Here is a 14694-nt window from a genome sequence, read left to right on the forward strand (position 1 = left end):
TGAAGATCGCCGAATTGAAGAAAAGACAAATCGGTGATATTGGGTTCATTAACACAAATCTCATAGATGATTATCAGGTTAAATTTCATGCCAAAGAAGCCGAGGCCAACTTGCTACAATCGTTGGTAATAAATCAAAACAAAGATATAATACTCTTTCCTTACAACTTCAAGTGAGTGTTACTGTCTTCTGCATATTCGGTTTCCCTTTATTAGTCCAGGTTATGGTAATGTAATTGATGACTTATGCATGCATGCGCAGCTTCCACTATATTCTCCTAGAGATTAAGCTTGAGCCGGGAGTAGTAACCGTCTTAGACTCGAGACGAAAAGATCCCCAGGACTATGCGAACATGACTCAAATGCTCCAGAAGTAAGTTAAATCGATCATTATCCACCATATCAGCAACTTTGTTCATTTCCTGATATCAAGTAATTGTTTTCTTTGTCTGGCAGGGTTTGGAGAAAATTCACCTCAAAAGCCCCGGGACTGCCGAACCAGCTGCAATTTAGACACCCAAAAGTAAGTACTATAGTAGCATGTTCCGCGCATCTCCTAGTGATTCAAGCGCTAGTTTGATCAATACCATTTAGCATGCTTGCTTATCAGTTTTATTGACCTCTATTTCTTGTAAAGTGGTTGTGGCAGCAACCCGGGAATAATTACTGTGGATACTACATTTGCGAGTCCATCCGCTACCATACCTGTGAGCGGGGCTACACTGAAGAACAATATGAAGTGCGTAAGCAATAATATTCACAATTTTATTTTATTACCATCATTTGTGTTGAGTTTCATTTATTCATATATATATGTATTGACCCCCTTCTTCAAATTAGATTTTTCGGAAGCGGGATGAACTCCTAACATCAGATCGTATGCGAGGAATTCAAGAGGAATTGGCGGCATTCTTCCTTGACCACGTGATCGCTGAAAACGGAGAATACTATGTGGACCCTGTGTTCCTACAATATAATTAGGAGATTGTATTGTAAGAGATAATTATTGTATATATGTAGCCGGTAGTGTCGGATAGATATACGAGAACTTGTTGTTCGACCAATATCTCGGAGAAGGAGAGGTGGTCGATATCACTTCTCTCTGTATGCATATATATATGTTCATGACGATCTTCTGTTTCCTTCATTTGATTACTAGCTAGCGTGTCTACTCCTCTCCATACGTATATAGTACGTAGCGTCGACAAAGCACGGAGATAAGAGAGGCACTTCTCTCTATTAATTAGCTAGCTAACACAATATATGAAACACCTAAATTAACCCCCCAAAATCCCTAAACCACCCCATTTCAAAAAAAACAAAAACCTCAGCTCCTGCCAGGTGCTGACGCGTGGATGCCTATTGGTCCCGGTTGGTGGCACCAACCGGGACCAAAGGCCCTCCTGCCTGGGCTCCCCGCACCGGCCACGTGGACGGCCTTTAGTCCCGGTTCGTGTAAGAACCGAGACTAAAGGGCTAGGGCATTAGTAACGACCTTTTAGTCCCGGTTCATGAACCGGGGTAAAAGCCCCTTTTCCTACTAGAGGATGGCAGCTCCAGCGGCTGACACATCTTGTTGATTTTATAGCATAAATGTCTTCCGGTTGATGTCGAACTTGTCGGACGAAGAGAGTTGAGGTTCCTGCACGCCACTGAAGTTCACCACCTTTCGGACGTGCGGTAAGATCGACGCCGGGAGGTCGCAGTGGATCTGGCTGTCGCGGTTGCAGTCTAAGAGGATCGCCTTTGTCTTTTGAAGCAGCTGGCCGTAGGTGGGCGGCCGATGCGCGAACCACGCCGCGGCGAAGAAGCTGTACGTCAGGGCTCCCATGGCCATGGTCTCATGGCCGTAACCATCCTGCGCATCTTCGTCGTCGGTGCAGCCGCTGATCAGGATGGCGTGACCGCCGCTCGTGTTCTTCCAAGCGCCATTCGGAGCGCTGTGATCCATCCACTGGGGTTTCCCGTTCCTAGATAATACGGTGAGAGTGTTAATGGTAGTACAATCAATGGTGCACGCCTGATTTACTGAAAGTAGTAGCAGTGGTACTTTTTTATCTGGCAAAGGTTGGGGAGATCAAGGACGGTGCCGCTGCGGCAGGCGTCGATGATGGCGTGGAGCCTGACGCCCTGCACGAGCGGGCGGACGATGGCCTCGTTGATCTCGTCGTCCACGATGGCGCCGTTCAGCTGCCAATCCAGCGGGCAGATGCTCTCGTCCTGGCCGTCCTGCTCGTCGCCGTCCTTGTCTTCCTCCTGATCGCCGTGGCCGGAGAAGTGGAACACAAGGGAGTCCCCGGAGCTGCACCCATGCACCAGCCACCGCATCGCCACTAGGATGTTGGCCCTTGTTGGCCTCCTGTACGGGTCGCGCTCTTCATCTGCGCGTAGCATTAGCAAGAGCAAGGACATGAACTCGAAGCACAGAGAAAACTTGGTGGATGCGATTCTTTCTCTTACCGGTAAGGACAAGGATGCAATCGCTTGGGAAGCCGTACTTGAGGGTGAGCAGGAAGCTCATGCACTTGACATCGTTGATGGGGCCGGGCAGCTCGGCCGCCGTTCCGGTGTAGTTGATGCCGACCAAGAGAGCGCGCTTGTTGCCGTACACCGGCGGGTATCCCGGGTGCGGCCTCGCGCGGCCAATGTTCGTGAACACGCTCCTGACGAAGCCGACGGCCCCGTGCACGACGGCGCCGTGCCGTTCGACGCGCGTCGCCCTGCGGCAGTGCGCGCACTGCACGGAGCTCGCGCCCCGCGTGACAGCCAAGCGCGCGCCGCACTGGCCGCACTCCATGGCTATGGCCAGCGGCTTGTTCTGCCTCTACCTCTGCCTTGCCTGCCTCAGTGACTCGGCTCCATGTCCCTTTTATAGTGGCCAAGTGAAGCGCAAATGGCATGGCTTTGCATAGATTGAACATACATTAGCAGGAGAATCCCTTCCGGACTTCTATAATGGGAGAATCGCATGCACTGCAGCACGATGGAGATTAACAAATTGACGGCGTGAAGAAGTTGGCATAGGATTCCGGCCGGTAACCACTGCCATAAGAAAGAGAGATATGCGACATTTCCCGTTGAAGTTCAGAACTTTGCTGGCTGATATATTACAACTAGCACTATTTGATTTGCAAGCTAGGTTCCCCGCCTAGCTTGGCTACTCGTATCATTCCAAGGACTAGGCCACTATCACCACGTTGGAGGGGGTATGGTTCACGTTTCAGCCTTTTGTTTTCTTGTTTTGAGAAGAGGGATAACATACTCTCCAAAAAGAAGAGGGATAACACATCCTGGTTTCTACATCAATTGATGCACACACCACTTAATTATTTATGCAAAATGTTTACAACATCCAGATAATAAAGTTGACATAAACACCACACTTGGCAACAAGAGAGAAAATAACACAAAAGTAAATAGAAGATATAAGGCTTTTTTTTCAAGAATACGTCAATGGCGTACCTTATCTTTATGGAAGGGATCAAACGTATTTACAAGAAACTTAAGGACATGCGAACACTCCTCAAGCAATACAACACATCCACAACAAACTACCAAGTACAAAAGACTACTTTCTCACAAAACGTTGCAACCCTACCACTCCTACCCATGCTGTCCTCCACTCTTGTATCTCCTGCAAAATTAGATGTGTGAGATCGCGCGCCGCTAGCACTTGGTTTGTCTGGTTGAACACCCTCACATTGCGCTGCTTCCACAGAGCACAGGCCACCAAGATTACCAATGTGTCACCCTCTTTTTTGTGCCTTGTGGAAGTGCTTTCGCCCGGACAACCACCATTGGAGATATGTATCTTGAATGTTTGGCCGAGGGACGTCCAAATCCAGGGCAGAAAAGCAGCCCTCCCACACCTCTCTGGCATACACACACTGGATTAAGATGTGTTCAACATTGTCCTCATTTTGCAAGCACGTGTAGCAAGGTGACGGTTGATCTTGCAGCCCATGTCGTGCTCTCCTGTCCGAGGTCCACAAGTGATGTTGAACAGCCAGCCATGCAAAAAATTGCACTTGAGTATTGCCCAGCTTTTCCAGATACAAGCGGCAAAAGGAGAAGTGACTCCCCCGGCGCAGAGCCGATGATATGTTGATCTAGCCGTGTACACTCCTGAAGGATCCGCAGGCCAAGAGAATATGTCAGGGCTACCTGCCTGCCGCTGAACCGTGTCAATGGCCTGATTCAGGTGCAAGAGTTGTATGTGTGCGGTGAAAGATAGATCTCCTCTCACATCCTGAGTCCATCTGCTAGAATCCATAGCTTGCTCAACCGTGCACCTATTTTTAACTCTGGTATCCACTGCTGCCACAATGGAAGGGGCAATGTCCACAGCCCTCCCCCACCTCAATGTGCACCATGCTATCGAACACCTGCCTGGCTTCCTCATCCTCTGTCATAGGAATACCACTCCACGGCCTAGTGTCGTCAGTCCGGCGTAGCCACTCCCATCGAACTCGTAGTGCAAGTGCCTGCAACTATAGGTTTTTAACCCCTAGTCCTCCCATGCTCAAAGGTCGGCAGGTGCTATTCAAAGCCACAAGACATTGACCACCATTGAATTTATCCTTCCCAGCCCAAAAGAAGGCACGCATGCTCCGATCAAGCTCCTCGAACACCCAGGCAGGGGCATCTGCCACCAGAAAGTGATGGATAGGTTTTGCCGCAAGAACTGAATTCACCAAAATCAACCTACCCGGTCGCTGGATCAACCCTCGCTGCCAAGTAGGCACCAGCTTACGCGCAGAGTCTAGAATTGGTTGCCATTCTGCTCGTGTCAGCTGTCTGATGGCGAGCTGAAGTCCAAGGTATTTGCATGGGAATTCTGTCATGTTGCAGTTCAGCATAGCCGCCACCCGATCCTTGTCAAGATCATCTCCTCTGATGATTATGGCCAAGGGCTTGGCATAGTTTACCCATAGCCCAGAGGCTTCTCCAAAAGCTCGTAGCACCTCTGTCACAAAGCCAGGATCTTGCACCGTGGGTCTACGAACAAAGCAACATCATCTGCATATATGGACAGTCTTTGCAGAGCTGTGATCCCCGTGAAGGAGCTGATCGCCCCAACTTCCTCTCCTTTGATGAAAATCTTTGTCAAAGCGTCCATTGCGATCACGAATGATAGCGGCGAGACTGGGTCACCTTGCCGTAGTCCTTGTGCATGATTAAAGCTCAAACTAGGTACTCCATTTACCACCACTTTCGTGAAGGCAGTACTTAGCAGAATCGCAATCCACCGGAGCCACTTTGGACCAAACCCTTTGGCTTGCAGAACCTCAAACAGGAAAGGCCAACTGATGGAGTCAAACGCTCGAGAGATGTCGAGTTTCAGAATCACACGTTTCTCCTTCCGCCCATGTATTTTCCTCGCAACTTGCCTGACTAAAAGAAAGTTGTCGTGGAGAGCTCGTCCCAAGATAAATGCAGATTGGTTGACTTCAACAATTTCCTTCATTCTTGTCCTCGCCCGGATTGCCAGGACCTTAGCAAATATTTTGGCCGCGCTATGGGTCAGACTTATAGGGCGAAAGTCACCCACTTCCTCCGCATCTGGCCGCTTGGGGATCAAAATGATATGAGCCTTATTCAGCTTCCCAAATCCTCTTCCTTCTCCTACGTACAGCTTGTACATAACAGCCATGAGATCATGCTTGATAATAGGCCACGCACGCTGGTAGAATGCACCAATAAAACCATCCGGCCCCGGCGCGCGATCAGCTGGCATTTCTTTGATGGCATTCCAAACTTCTTCCTCCGTGAACATCTCCTCAAGTTCCCCTAGATCATGGGATTCCATATTCAGGAAGCTCAGGTCAACCCCATCTTGGCGCGTTGTGGCATGTCCCATGAGTTGTTGATATGCTCCCGTGAAGATTTCCCCTTTCCTATCCTGCTCAGAGATAATCTCTCCTTGGAACTTCACGCGCGCAATGAAATTTTTGAAGCGTCTACCATTGGCAACTGCCTGGAAAAGCTTCGTATTGGCGTCCCCTTCCTTGATCCATCTTAGCCGTGACCGTTGCCGCTCAATAGTGCACTGCAGGGATGCCAGTCCCAATAGTACTAATTTGAGCGTTCTTCGTAACCAAAGCTCCTCCTGCGATAGATTCTACGCTCCTGCGCACAGTCCAGTCGGAGGATCACATAGTTTGCCACCGCCAGCTTGAGCATGATGTTGCCCGTCTTTCTCTCGCCCCAAGCTTGCAATGTCGTAGCCATGTTTCTCAATAACGCATCCAACCGTTTATACGGGTCGACAATCTCCTCGTCGCAAACCCACGCGTCCTTTACCGCTTGCTCAAAACCCTCGAGCTTGGTCCAGTATAGCTCGAATTTAAATCTCTTTTGCTGGCAGAAAGGGGCAGAGGTGGATTGATAACCCACAAGTATAGGGGATCAATTGTAGCCTCTTTCGATAAGTAAGAGTGTCGAACCCAACGAGGAGCTAAAGGTAGAACAAATATTCCCTCAAGTTCTATCGGCCACCGATACAACTCTACGCACGCTTTACGTGCGCTTTACCTAGAACAAGTATGAAACTAGAAGTACTTTGTAGGTGTTGTTGGATAGGTTTGCAGGATAATAAAGAGCGCGTAAATAAAAACTAGGGGCTGTTTAGCTAAAGAAGCAATAAAGTTAGTATAGCGAGTGTGGAAAAGTGGTGGTAGGAGTTGCGAAATTGTCCCTAAGCAATTGACTACTTTACTAGACCGATAGCAAGTTTTATGTGGGAGAGGCCACTGCTAGCATGTCATCCCTGACTTGGAATTCTATGCACTTATGGTTGGAACTATTAGCAAGCATCCGCAACTACTAACGTTCATTAAGGTAAAACCCAACCATAGCATTAAGATACATTGGTCCCCCTTCAATCTTGTATGCATCAATTTCTATGCTAGGTTGAAGCTTCTGTCAGTCTTGCCCTCCAATACATAGTCCTATCAACATACAACTAACCCTATGGTGTGATCCATGCGCGCGCTCATATGATGGGCACCAAAGGACAACAACATAACCACAAGCAAATTAAACCAATCATAGCAATTCACCAATTACCGGTAGGACAACGAAAATCTACTCAGACATCATAGGATGGCAACACATCATTGGATAATAATATGAAGCATAAAGCACCATGTTCAAGTAGAGGGTACAGCGGGTTGCGGGAGAGTGGACCGTTGTAGATAGATGGGGGAAGGTGATGAAGATGTTGGTGAAGATGACGAAGATGTTGGTGTAGATTGCGGTGACGATGATGGCCCCGGCGGTGTTCCGGCGCCACCGGAAGAGAGGGGAGAGGGCCCCCCTTCTTCTTCTTCTTCCTTGTCCTTCTCCCTAGATGGGAGAAGGGTTTCCCCTCTGGTCCATGGCCTCCATGCGGCGGAGGGACGAGAGTCCCTCCAAGATTGGATCTGTCTCTCTGTTTCTGCGCTCCTGATTCTGCCCTTTCACCGTTTCTTATATTCCCGGAGATCCGTAACTCCGATTGGGCTGAAATTTGGACACGATTTTATCCGGATATTGGCTTTCTTGCGGCGAAAGAAGGGCACCAACCGCCTTGCAGGGTGGCCACGAGGTTCAGGGGCGCACCCCCCTGCCTCGTGGCCCCCTCGGGCATCATCTCGCGTTGATTCTTCTTCCCAAAAATCACATATATTCCAAAAAAATCTCCGTCAGTTTTTATCCCATTTGGACTCCGTTTGATATGGATTTTCTGCGAAACAAAAAGCATGCAACAAACAGGAACTGGCACTGGGCACTGGATCAATATGTTAGTTCCAAAAATAGTATAAAAAGTTGCCAAAAGTATATGAAAGTTGTATAATATTGGCATGGAACAATCAAAAATTATAGATACGACGGAGACGTATCATGGGTACATGTAATGGTGCATGATCCGACACATTTGTCGACAAGGCTTGGAGCAGGTTGTCCGTAAACATGAGCTCCCAATCCACAGCCACTAGTACTCTATCAATCTTGGTCATCACAGGTGCATCCCTCTCATTGGTCCAAGTAAACCTCCTTCCATGCATGTAAAGCTCTTTGAGCTCATTGTCTTCTATGAACTCCCTGAATTTTCTCATGATGTGGTGGTTCAGGTTACTGTTATTTTTATCCGCGGCATTAGTGATCCTGTTGAAGTCGCCGAGCACCATCCATGGCCATGGACAAGTGGCCCTCCGTTGTTTCAAGTCCACGAGGAATTGCGGTTTAAGATCATCCCCTTGCGGTCCATAGACCACCGTTACCCACCAAGACGATCCATCCTTATTGTGCACTAGACCTATCATGAAGTTTGTGTCACGGCTTATGTTATCCACCTGCATCACCGTAGTGTCCCAAGCCAAAATGATCCCACCGCGAGTATCACAAGCCGGTAAATAGTCAAAGCCATCTGAAGATGGTCCGATACATTGCATCACAAGGAAACGATCAACTACATCAAGTTTTGTTTCTTGTAAGCACACAAGATTCACCCTCGCCGAGGTAATGAATTCCCTAACCGCTTTCTTCTTTGCAGGGTTGTTCAATCCCCGCATGTTCCAGTATGGTACCTTAGGATTTAAATCCATAGATATCCTATGCTCACACCTCTCCTCCATGAGTGCCATTAGGCTGCACCCACCACTGCGCTCGGCTCCGTCGACATCGCACTCCACGTTGGCATCTCTTTGCCAAACAGAGCGGCTATCACCCGCACATGTTGCTCTCGCAACGGAGAGTCGAACAGCTCCTTTAGATCCGCTATGACTCCCTCATCCACTTCCATATCTGCGCCAATCCAAGCGCCCTCATAAGCACGTTCTCGGCATGTGTGGCTTTGGAGGATGTCGTGGCCGCTTTCCTGGATCCATGTGTGGTACGACGCGGCATGAACGGCTCTGCCTCCGGACGCAAGGACGATGCTTGTACCTCTTTCAACAAAGGCGGGGCAATCTTCTTAACGAGCTGCGAGCAAAACCACTTGAGCTTCCTGTATGCTTCTGCTTCGTGGCCACTCGTGCCTATGTTGCATGTAGCTTGGATGAGCTGGATGTTGCTTTGCACGTCCAGAATCGCCGCATCAGCCTCCAAATGCTCAGCGTTTGACACTTGTCCCCTACCAACTGTCTCCTCTAGCCCAGCCGATCGCATCTCCACCATGATTGGCTCCAACAAGTTTTGACAAGCAACCGGATCTTCTGTACCACCAACCCGAATAGCCGTAGCGTGAACCGAATCTCCTCCAGACACGTTGCAAGTCCCATCGCTCGATTTGTCCTGACCCTCCTTGGCCTTGCGCCCAGTGGGGCAGAGAGGCCACATGCCGCTCCCAGCATCCGAGGACACGCTGCCGGACCCACCATGCTCCCCAATTCCACTTCAGGCACTTCCCCCAATGGTGGGTGTGGTTGCCAATTCCCCTCCTGTCGGAGGCGTGGGGAACGAGGCCGCCTCTGCACCCGGCCCCACTTCAGTAGGTTCTGCATTGGTGCGAGAATCAGCCTCAGCACCTGGTGCCACCGCTGCTGCTTCTTCATTGGAGCAAACCGCAACCACCACATCCACTGGACCGCCTGGCTTGTCACCCTGCTCAGCGCCCAGCTGTGTCACGTCTGCTCGTGGGCCTGTCCCCATTCCCTGATTGGGATCCGCAACCTCCGTATTGGCCACTCGTGGCGACGCGGTCTCCTAGTTCAAAATTTGAACCGCCCCAACAGTTGTCTCCCTGATCCTGCCATGCTGATGGCCTATCTGGTCAAAAGCTGACTTGCGCAGCATCAGCCTCTCCTGAACCCTGGCCCCACCAACAGGCAAACTTTTTCCTCTCTCCACGGCCATTGGTGGAATTCTCCATGCCCGCAGAGACGGATTGGAGTCCTCACCGGCGGCGAACCTCCGGCCCCCCGCCGCACCTTCAGCTCCGGCGCTAGCCCAAGTACCACCACGGCGATCGCGCACGCCGAACTGCCATCCCAGCTGAAAGAACATGCGGTGCTCATGTACACACATTTATAGGATTGTGAGGTGCACAAAGCACTTCATGTACATGTGTGTCGTTCATTGAGCCGTTGTGCATCTTGTTTGTATCTTAGTTGGCTCTTGTGAGAGATTAATGGAATATCCCATTATGGGGGAGTGATGTGCTTTGTGCACCTCACAATCCTATAAATGTGTGTACATGAGTAATACCATCTAGTATTGATATTTCAAGATTATCTAGTCGCTATGTGGTATGTCTTCTCATGAGAAATTCAAATTCTAAATAGTCCATTAATTATCTCTTGTTGGATCCTCTTATTTGCCTCTTGTTTATCCTTAATTGGTATCACATTATGGGGGAGTAATATGCTATGTGTATATTACTAGCCTAGAAAATGTGACATTTGAGATATTGTCACCTAGAGTTGATATTGTAAATTATCTTATTCCTAGGTGGCATGTTAGCTCTACAAGTTGCAATTTGCTTGTGTTTGGTGTGAAGATGATGTTGGATATCATTGCCATCTACCAACGGGAATTATTTCCAAATACTTCTTGTCTTTTGACAATTGGTACTCACTTATGTGTGGTAGAAATTATTGATCATCTTCACGTTGGCGTTTGCTTTTTATTTGCCTTATCTCTTGCCAAGTTTGTGTCAACTCCCATTGCCTTCCGTGCCACTTAAGGATCTTGCTGTTTTCTTGATCTTGTCTAGTGTTTTCCTTGATATAGTGAACGTGGTGATCCTACCTTGTGCATTTTGTATTCAAATGCAAATTCTCTATAATGCACAACTCGTGGGGGAGCTATCCTATTTTCTATAAAACACTAAACTTGTGATCCATTTTAAGTGTGTGTTGGTGGACGGCAAGCCGTTTCTTTTAAGTACTTGTGCCATCATGAAACTTTGTAGAGAGCTTGGTTTGTTTGGAACCATCCTCTCTTTTGGGAGTTTGATATCATTTTGTGGGTTCCAATGGATATCTCATTCCTTGATGTATCTTCTATTGATATCTTCCAAGTGATGATTTCTCCATTTGGTATTCTTTTCACTTGGTATTTCCTTGTATTTTGGTATCGGTTCTTGAAAGTCTTGAGCATGCATATTAACTTCATGTAGTTTCCTTGGCATGCTTTCTCTCTTTTACCCAATATATAGGGAAAACTCCACCAAGTCTCAAATTGGATGAGATGTGCATGAATTTCATTTCCATATCTATATGCACATAATTATGTGGAGTTTGTCCTATGTATTGTTGGTGTTTCTAACTCTTTGGTCCCAATGAGTTTGGGTACCATTTTGTTTGAGTCAAGCTAGGATGATCAATGAACTACTTTGTACCTTCAATTGGTATCTACTACATCCTTCCAATGTTAACTCGGTAACAAGTATCTTCATATACTTCATGCACACATTTCTTGTATCAACCTTGTGTAGGTTGCATCATGGCATGTTATTCATTCTCTCTTGTGATACTTGTTTCCTTTCTCAAAGCATCCCGACAATGATCTCTTGTTGCTAGTTGTGATGTCTTTGATGATTGTGTGGTAGGAATTCATTTATGTACAATAAGACCATATCTAGCCATGTGCTATGCTTCCAAGCAAATATCTTATTGGTATATCTATGACTTCCTTTTGGATATCTTGTTCCTTCGTGTTGTAACTATTTCGGGTGTACATCCTTCTTTGTAGATATATATCATCATGATCTCGTCTACCTAGAACCTTATACACTTGAGGGAAATTACATCTCTAGATGATATCCTTTCTTTCACGTCCATCTTGTCTTTCTTGTTATTTCTTTGGTGGCTCCGTGAAAGCTTTTGCCTTGAGTGCATGTCTTATCTCGTTGCATCTTGATGCACTCCTGTGTGGTGAAGATTATTTTCCTCATGCTTATCTCTACGAGGCTTTTGCCATCTTAATTGGTATCCCTCGTCTTGATGAGGCTTTCATCTTCTATCTTCACCATGGGTTGTCACAAGTGTTGGTTATTCATTTTGCATTTTTAGTATGCTTGTGAACCCTTTTGCTAGTTTGGTGTGTGTGGGGAGGACATGTCATGCACCTTGTATCTCCACTATCCAAGACTATGTTGATGCTTAATGCTCATTCGTACATTAGTCTTCTCAAGTGCTTTGCCATGACTCACACACATCATTTTGGTTGAGCCTACTCTTAAGTTGCCTCTTTTATATGTTGCTCAACCATTTGTTTGTTGCAAGTGCTAGGCTTTGTTTCCTACATGCTCACTTGCACTTGTTGTGAGTTTCTATTGATTTTCGGGGAGTGATGATCCGATTTTGTGCACTTGGTATCCTAATGCAAATATTGTAAGGAGTGCACAAATCATGGAGAGCTTCACTAGTGTCTTTAGAACACTATGTTGCTATCTTGCACTTGTCGTGAGGTTCTATTGATCTTGGGGGAGTGACGATCCTATTTTGTGCTCGTTGTATCCAATTACAAAACTAAATTGTGCACAAATCATGGGGAGCTTCTCTAGTTTCTCTAGAACACTCCTTTGCTCATATCATAATTTATTTCATTCATGTGGCATGTAGGATCATTGGTCTAGTTGGCTCAATTGATATCCGTTGATTGCTTGCTTCAATTGGTATCTTTTGATTGCTTGATTGCTTGTTTCTCTCTTTGTTATGTCTTTGTGGCATATCAATCTTGTGCAATCTTTGGGCCTCAATATAGTTTGTCTTCCTCCATGTATTTACCGTTGGACATGTGTATTGCATTCCACTCTCTTGTTGAGAAATACACAATTTATGGAGGAACACTTTTTATATTGGCCTTCTAAGCTTTTCGCCCATTTTGGCAATCGATGCCAATGGGGGAGAAGTTTCAGAGAGTTTTGTGGAGAAGTCTTCAGAGTTTTCTCCTTGCTTTTGCTTTGTTTTGTTCCTAAGCATTTGCATCATACGCATGCATTATTGGTTGTTGCATTACATGGTGATGCATAATTCCTTATATAAACTCTCTTGAAAGTGATTGTCATCAATTACCAAAATGGGGGAGATTGAAAGAACATGCGGTGCCCCCATGTTTGGTTTTGGTAATTGATGACAATCTCTATGGACTAATGGTTGCCTTGAGTTATATTTGAAGGATTTGTCCATAGGCATTTCTTGAAGTTCATGTGTTGGTTTCAAGGAGTTTATGTGGTGACCAAGGTGTTATTAAGGAATTATCCAAAGATTGGTCATGTGAGAGTTGAGCTTATTGCAAGCATGTCTTGGAGAAGAAGATTGTGTGATCATTCATGTACATCTTCAAGACATCATCCAAATGAAGAGAGTTGAAAAGATTCATGGTTGATCAAGAATAAGTCAACAGTGAATCAACTTGATCAACTCACAAAGCATAGAAGATGTACCGAGAGGGATCAAGCGACCCCATTGTGTGGTGAGCATTGTCAATTACGCTTTGTGTATTAACCCATGATCTTCGTGAGAGTTCTTTGTGGGGTTAGGTTGCGGTGTGCAAGTTCAAGTGAAGCATCATGAAGAGATCAAATGCTTGAAGCTTGCCATCCATTGTGGTGACAATGGACTTGTGAAGATGTTGCGGTGTGCAAGTTCAAGTGAAGCATCATGAAGAGATCAAATGCTTGAAGCTTGCCATCCATTGTGGTGACAATGGACTTGTGAAGATGTGCGGAAGAGTGGCTCACCCATAGTGGAGCATGGGGGAGCAATCAACTAGTCTTCATCGAGCCAACGCAACCAAGAAAGGTGGTCCAACTTGAGGGATTCAAGATCGTCATCATCTAGCTCAAGTGGACCATGTGCAAGGCAAAGGTTTGCTCTTGATAGGTTTTCTATTTTACCGGTCTCATGATGGTAGGTGGGAGACCGGGTTATAGGATCGATTGCCGTACTATCAAGGGGGGCTCTCGATGAGTAGCTTGATCGTATCGTTCATAGAGAGCTCAAACCATTGCATCCTTGCATCATCTTTATTGGTTCTTGTTTGTTTCTTCTCTTTGTGAGTTTTGGAGCTTATGGTCATCTTGATGACAAGCTCGAGTTCATCGAAAACGGAGTTCACTCGCATCTTCTATGATGTTTTCGATGTTGGAGGTTATGCCGGTTCTTCTCGGTTGGAGGTTTCACTCCTCTATTTGTTGGCATACCTCCTCTGCCTCTTCTTACTATAACCAGTCGCTGGTTTGATGCTACTCGTCTTCCTCTATCCAACAAGCTTGAGTTTGCTCAATTCGGAGCTCATATGCAGAAGTTATGGCAGTTTTGGTTTCCTAGCGGTAGTACCGCGGGCCGGAGCGGTAGTACCGCTTGGGTGCTACAAGCGGTAGTACCGCTCTAGAGCGGTAGAACCGCTCCAGAGCGGTAGTACCGCTGGTGGCCCCCAGCCGTAGTACCGCTACGGTCTCGTGCTAGTACCGCCTCGATTCGAGGGGTCTTTTTCGTGTCGGGTTTTACGGTACTAGCCGCGGCAGTGGGGGCCGTAGTACCGCTCGTATGCGGTAGTACCGCCCTGCCACCGCGGTAGTACCGCCCTGGGCCCAGCGGCAGTACCGCGAGGGGGAGCGGCAGTACCGCGAGGGCGAGCGGTAGTACCGCTCGTGTGCGGACTGAGCACATAACGGTTGGATTTTTTCCCTCCTATAAAAGGGGGCCTTCTTCCCCAATGAACCTTATCTCTTGAGCTCGTGTTCTTCCTCCATTGTTGACCTTCT

General features: G+C 47.1%; 1 protein-coding gene across 1 annotated transcript; it reads right to left on the reverse strand.

Moving 5' to 3' along the window:
- Positions 1-943: 943 nt before the first annotated feature.
- Positions 944-2826, reverse strand: LOC109736357 (metacaspase-1). Its single transcript, XM_020295583.4, has 3 exons — positions 2460-2826; positions 2050-2380; positions 944-1969 (listed from the first exon to the last, which is right to left on the reverse strand). Exons 1-3 carry the CDS (start codon positions 2794-2796, stop codon positions 1582-1584), a joined length of 1056 nt encoding a protein of 351 aa, XP_020151172.1. The 5' UTR covers positions 2797-2826; the 3' UTR covers positions 944-1581.
- Between the last annotated feature and the right edge of the window lie 11868 nt (positions 2827-14694).

This window comes from Aegilops tauschii, chromosome 5, assembly GCF_002575655.3.
Source record: "Aegilops tauschii subsp. strangulata cultivar AL8/78 chromosome 5, Aet v6.0, whole genome shotgun sequence".
Lineage (NCBI taxonomy): Eukaryota > Viridiplantae > Streptophyta > Magnoliopsida > Poales > Poaceae > Aegilops > Aegilops tauschii.

Bases quoted from the DNA above. Each gene is read 5' to 3' on its own strand.
- LOC109736357 (XM_020295583.4), bottom strand. From the start codon at position 2,796: ATGGAGTGCGGCCAGTGCGGCGCGCGCTTGGCTGTCACGCGGGGCGCG. The intron at 2,381-2,459 runs GTAAGAGAAAGA...TGCTACGCGCAG, and splicing joins TTGCATCCTTGTCCTTACCG to ATGAAGAGCGCGACCCGTAC. The intron at 1,970-2,049 runs GTACCACTGCTA...CGTATTATCTAG, and splicing joins AACCTTTGCCAGATAAAAAA to GAACGGGAAACCCCAGTGGA.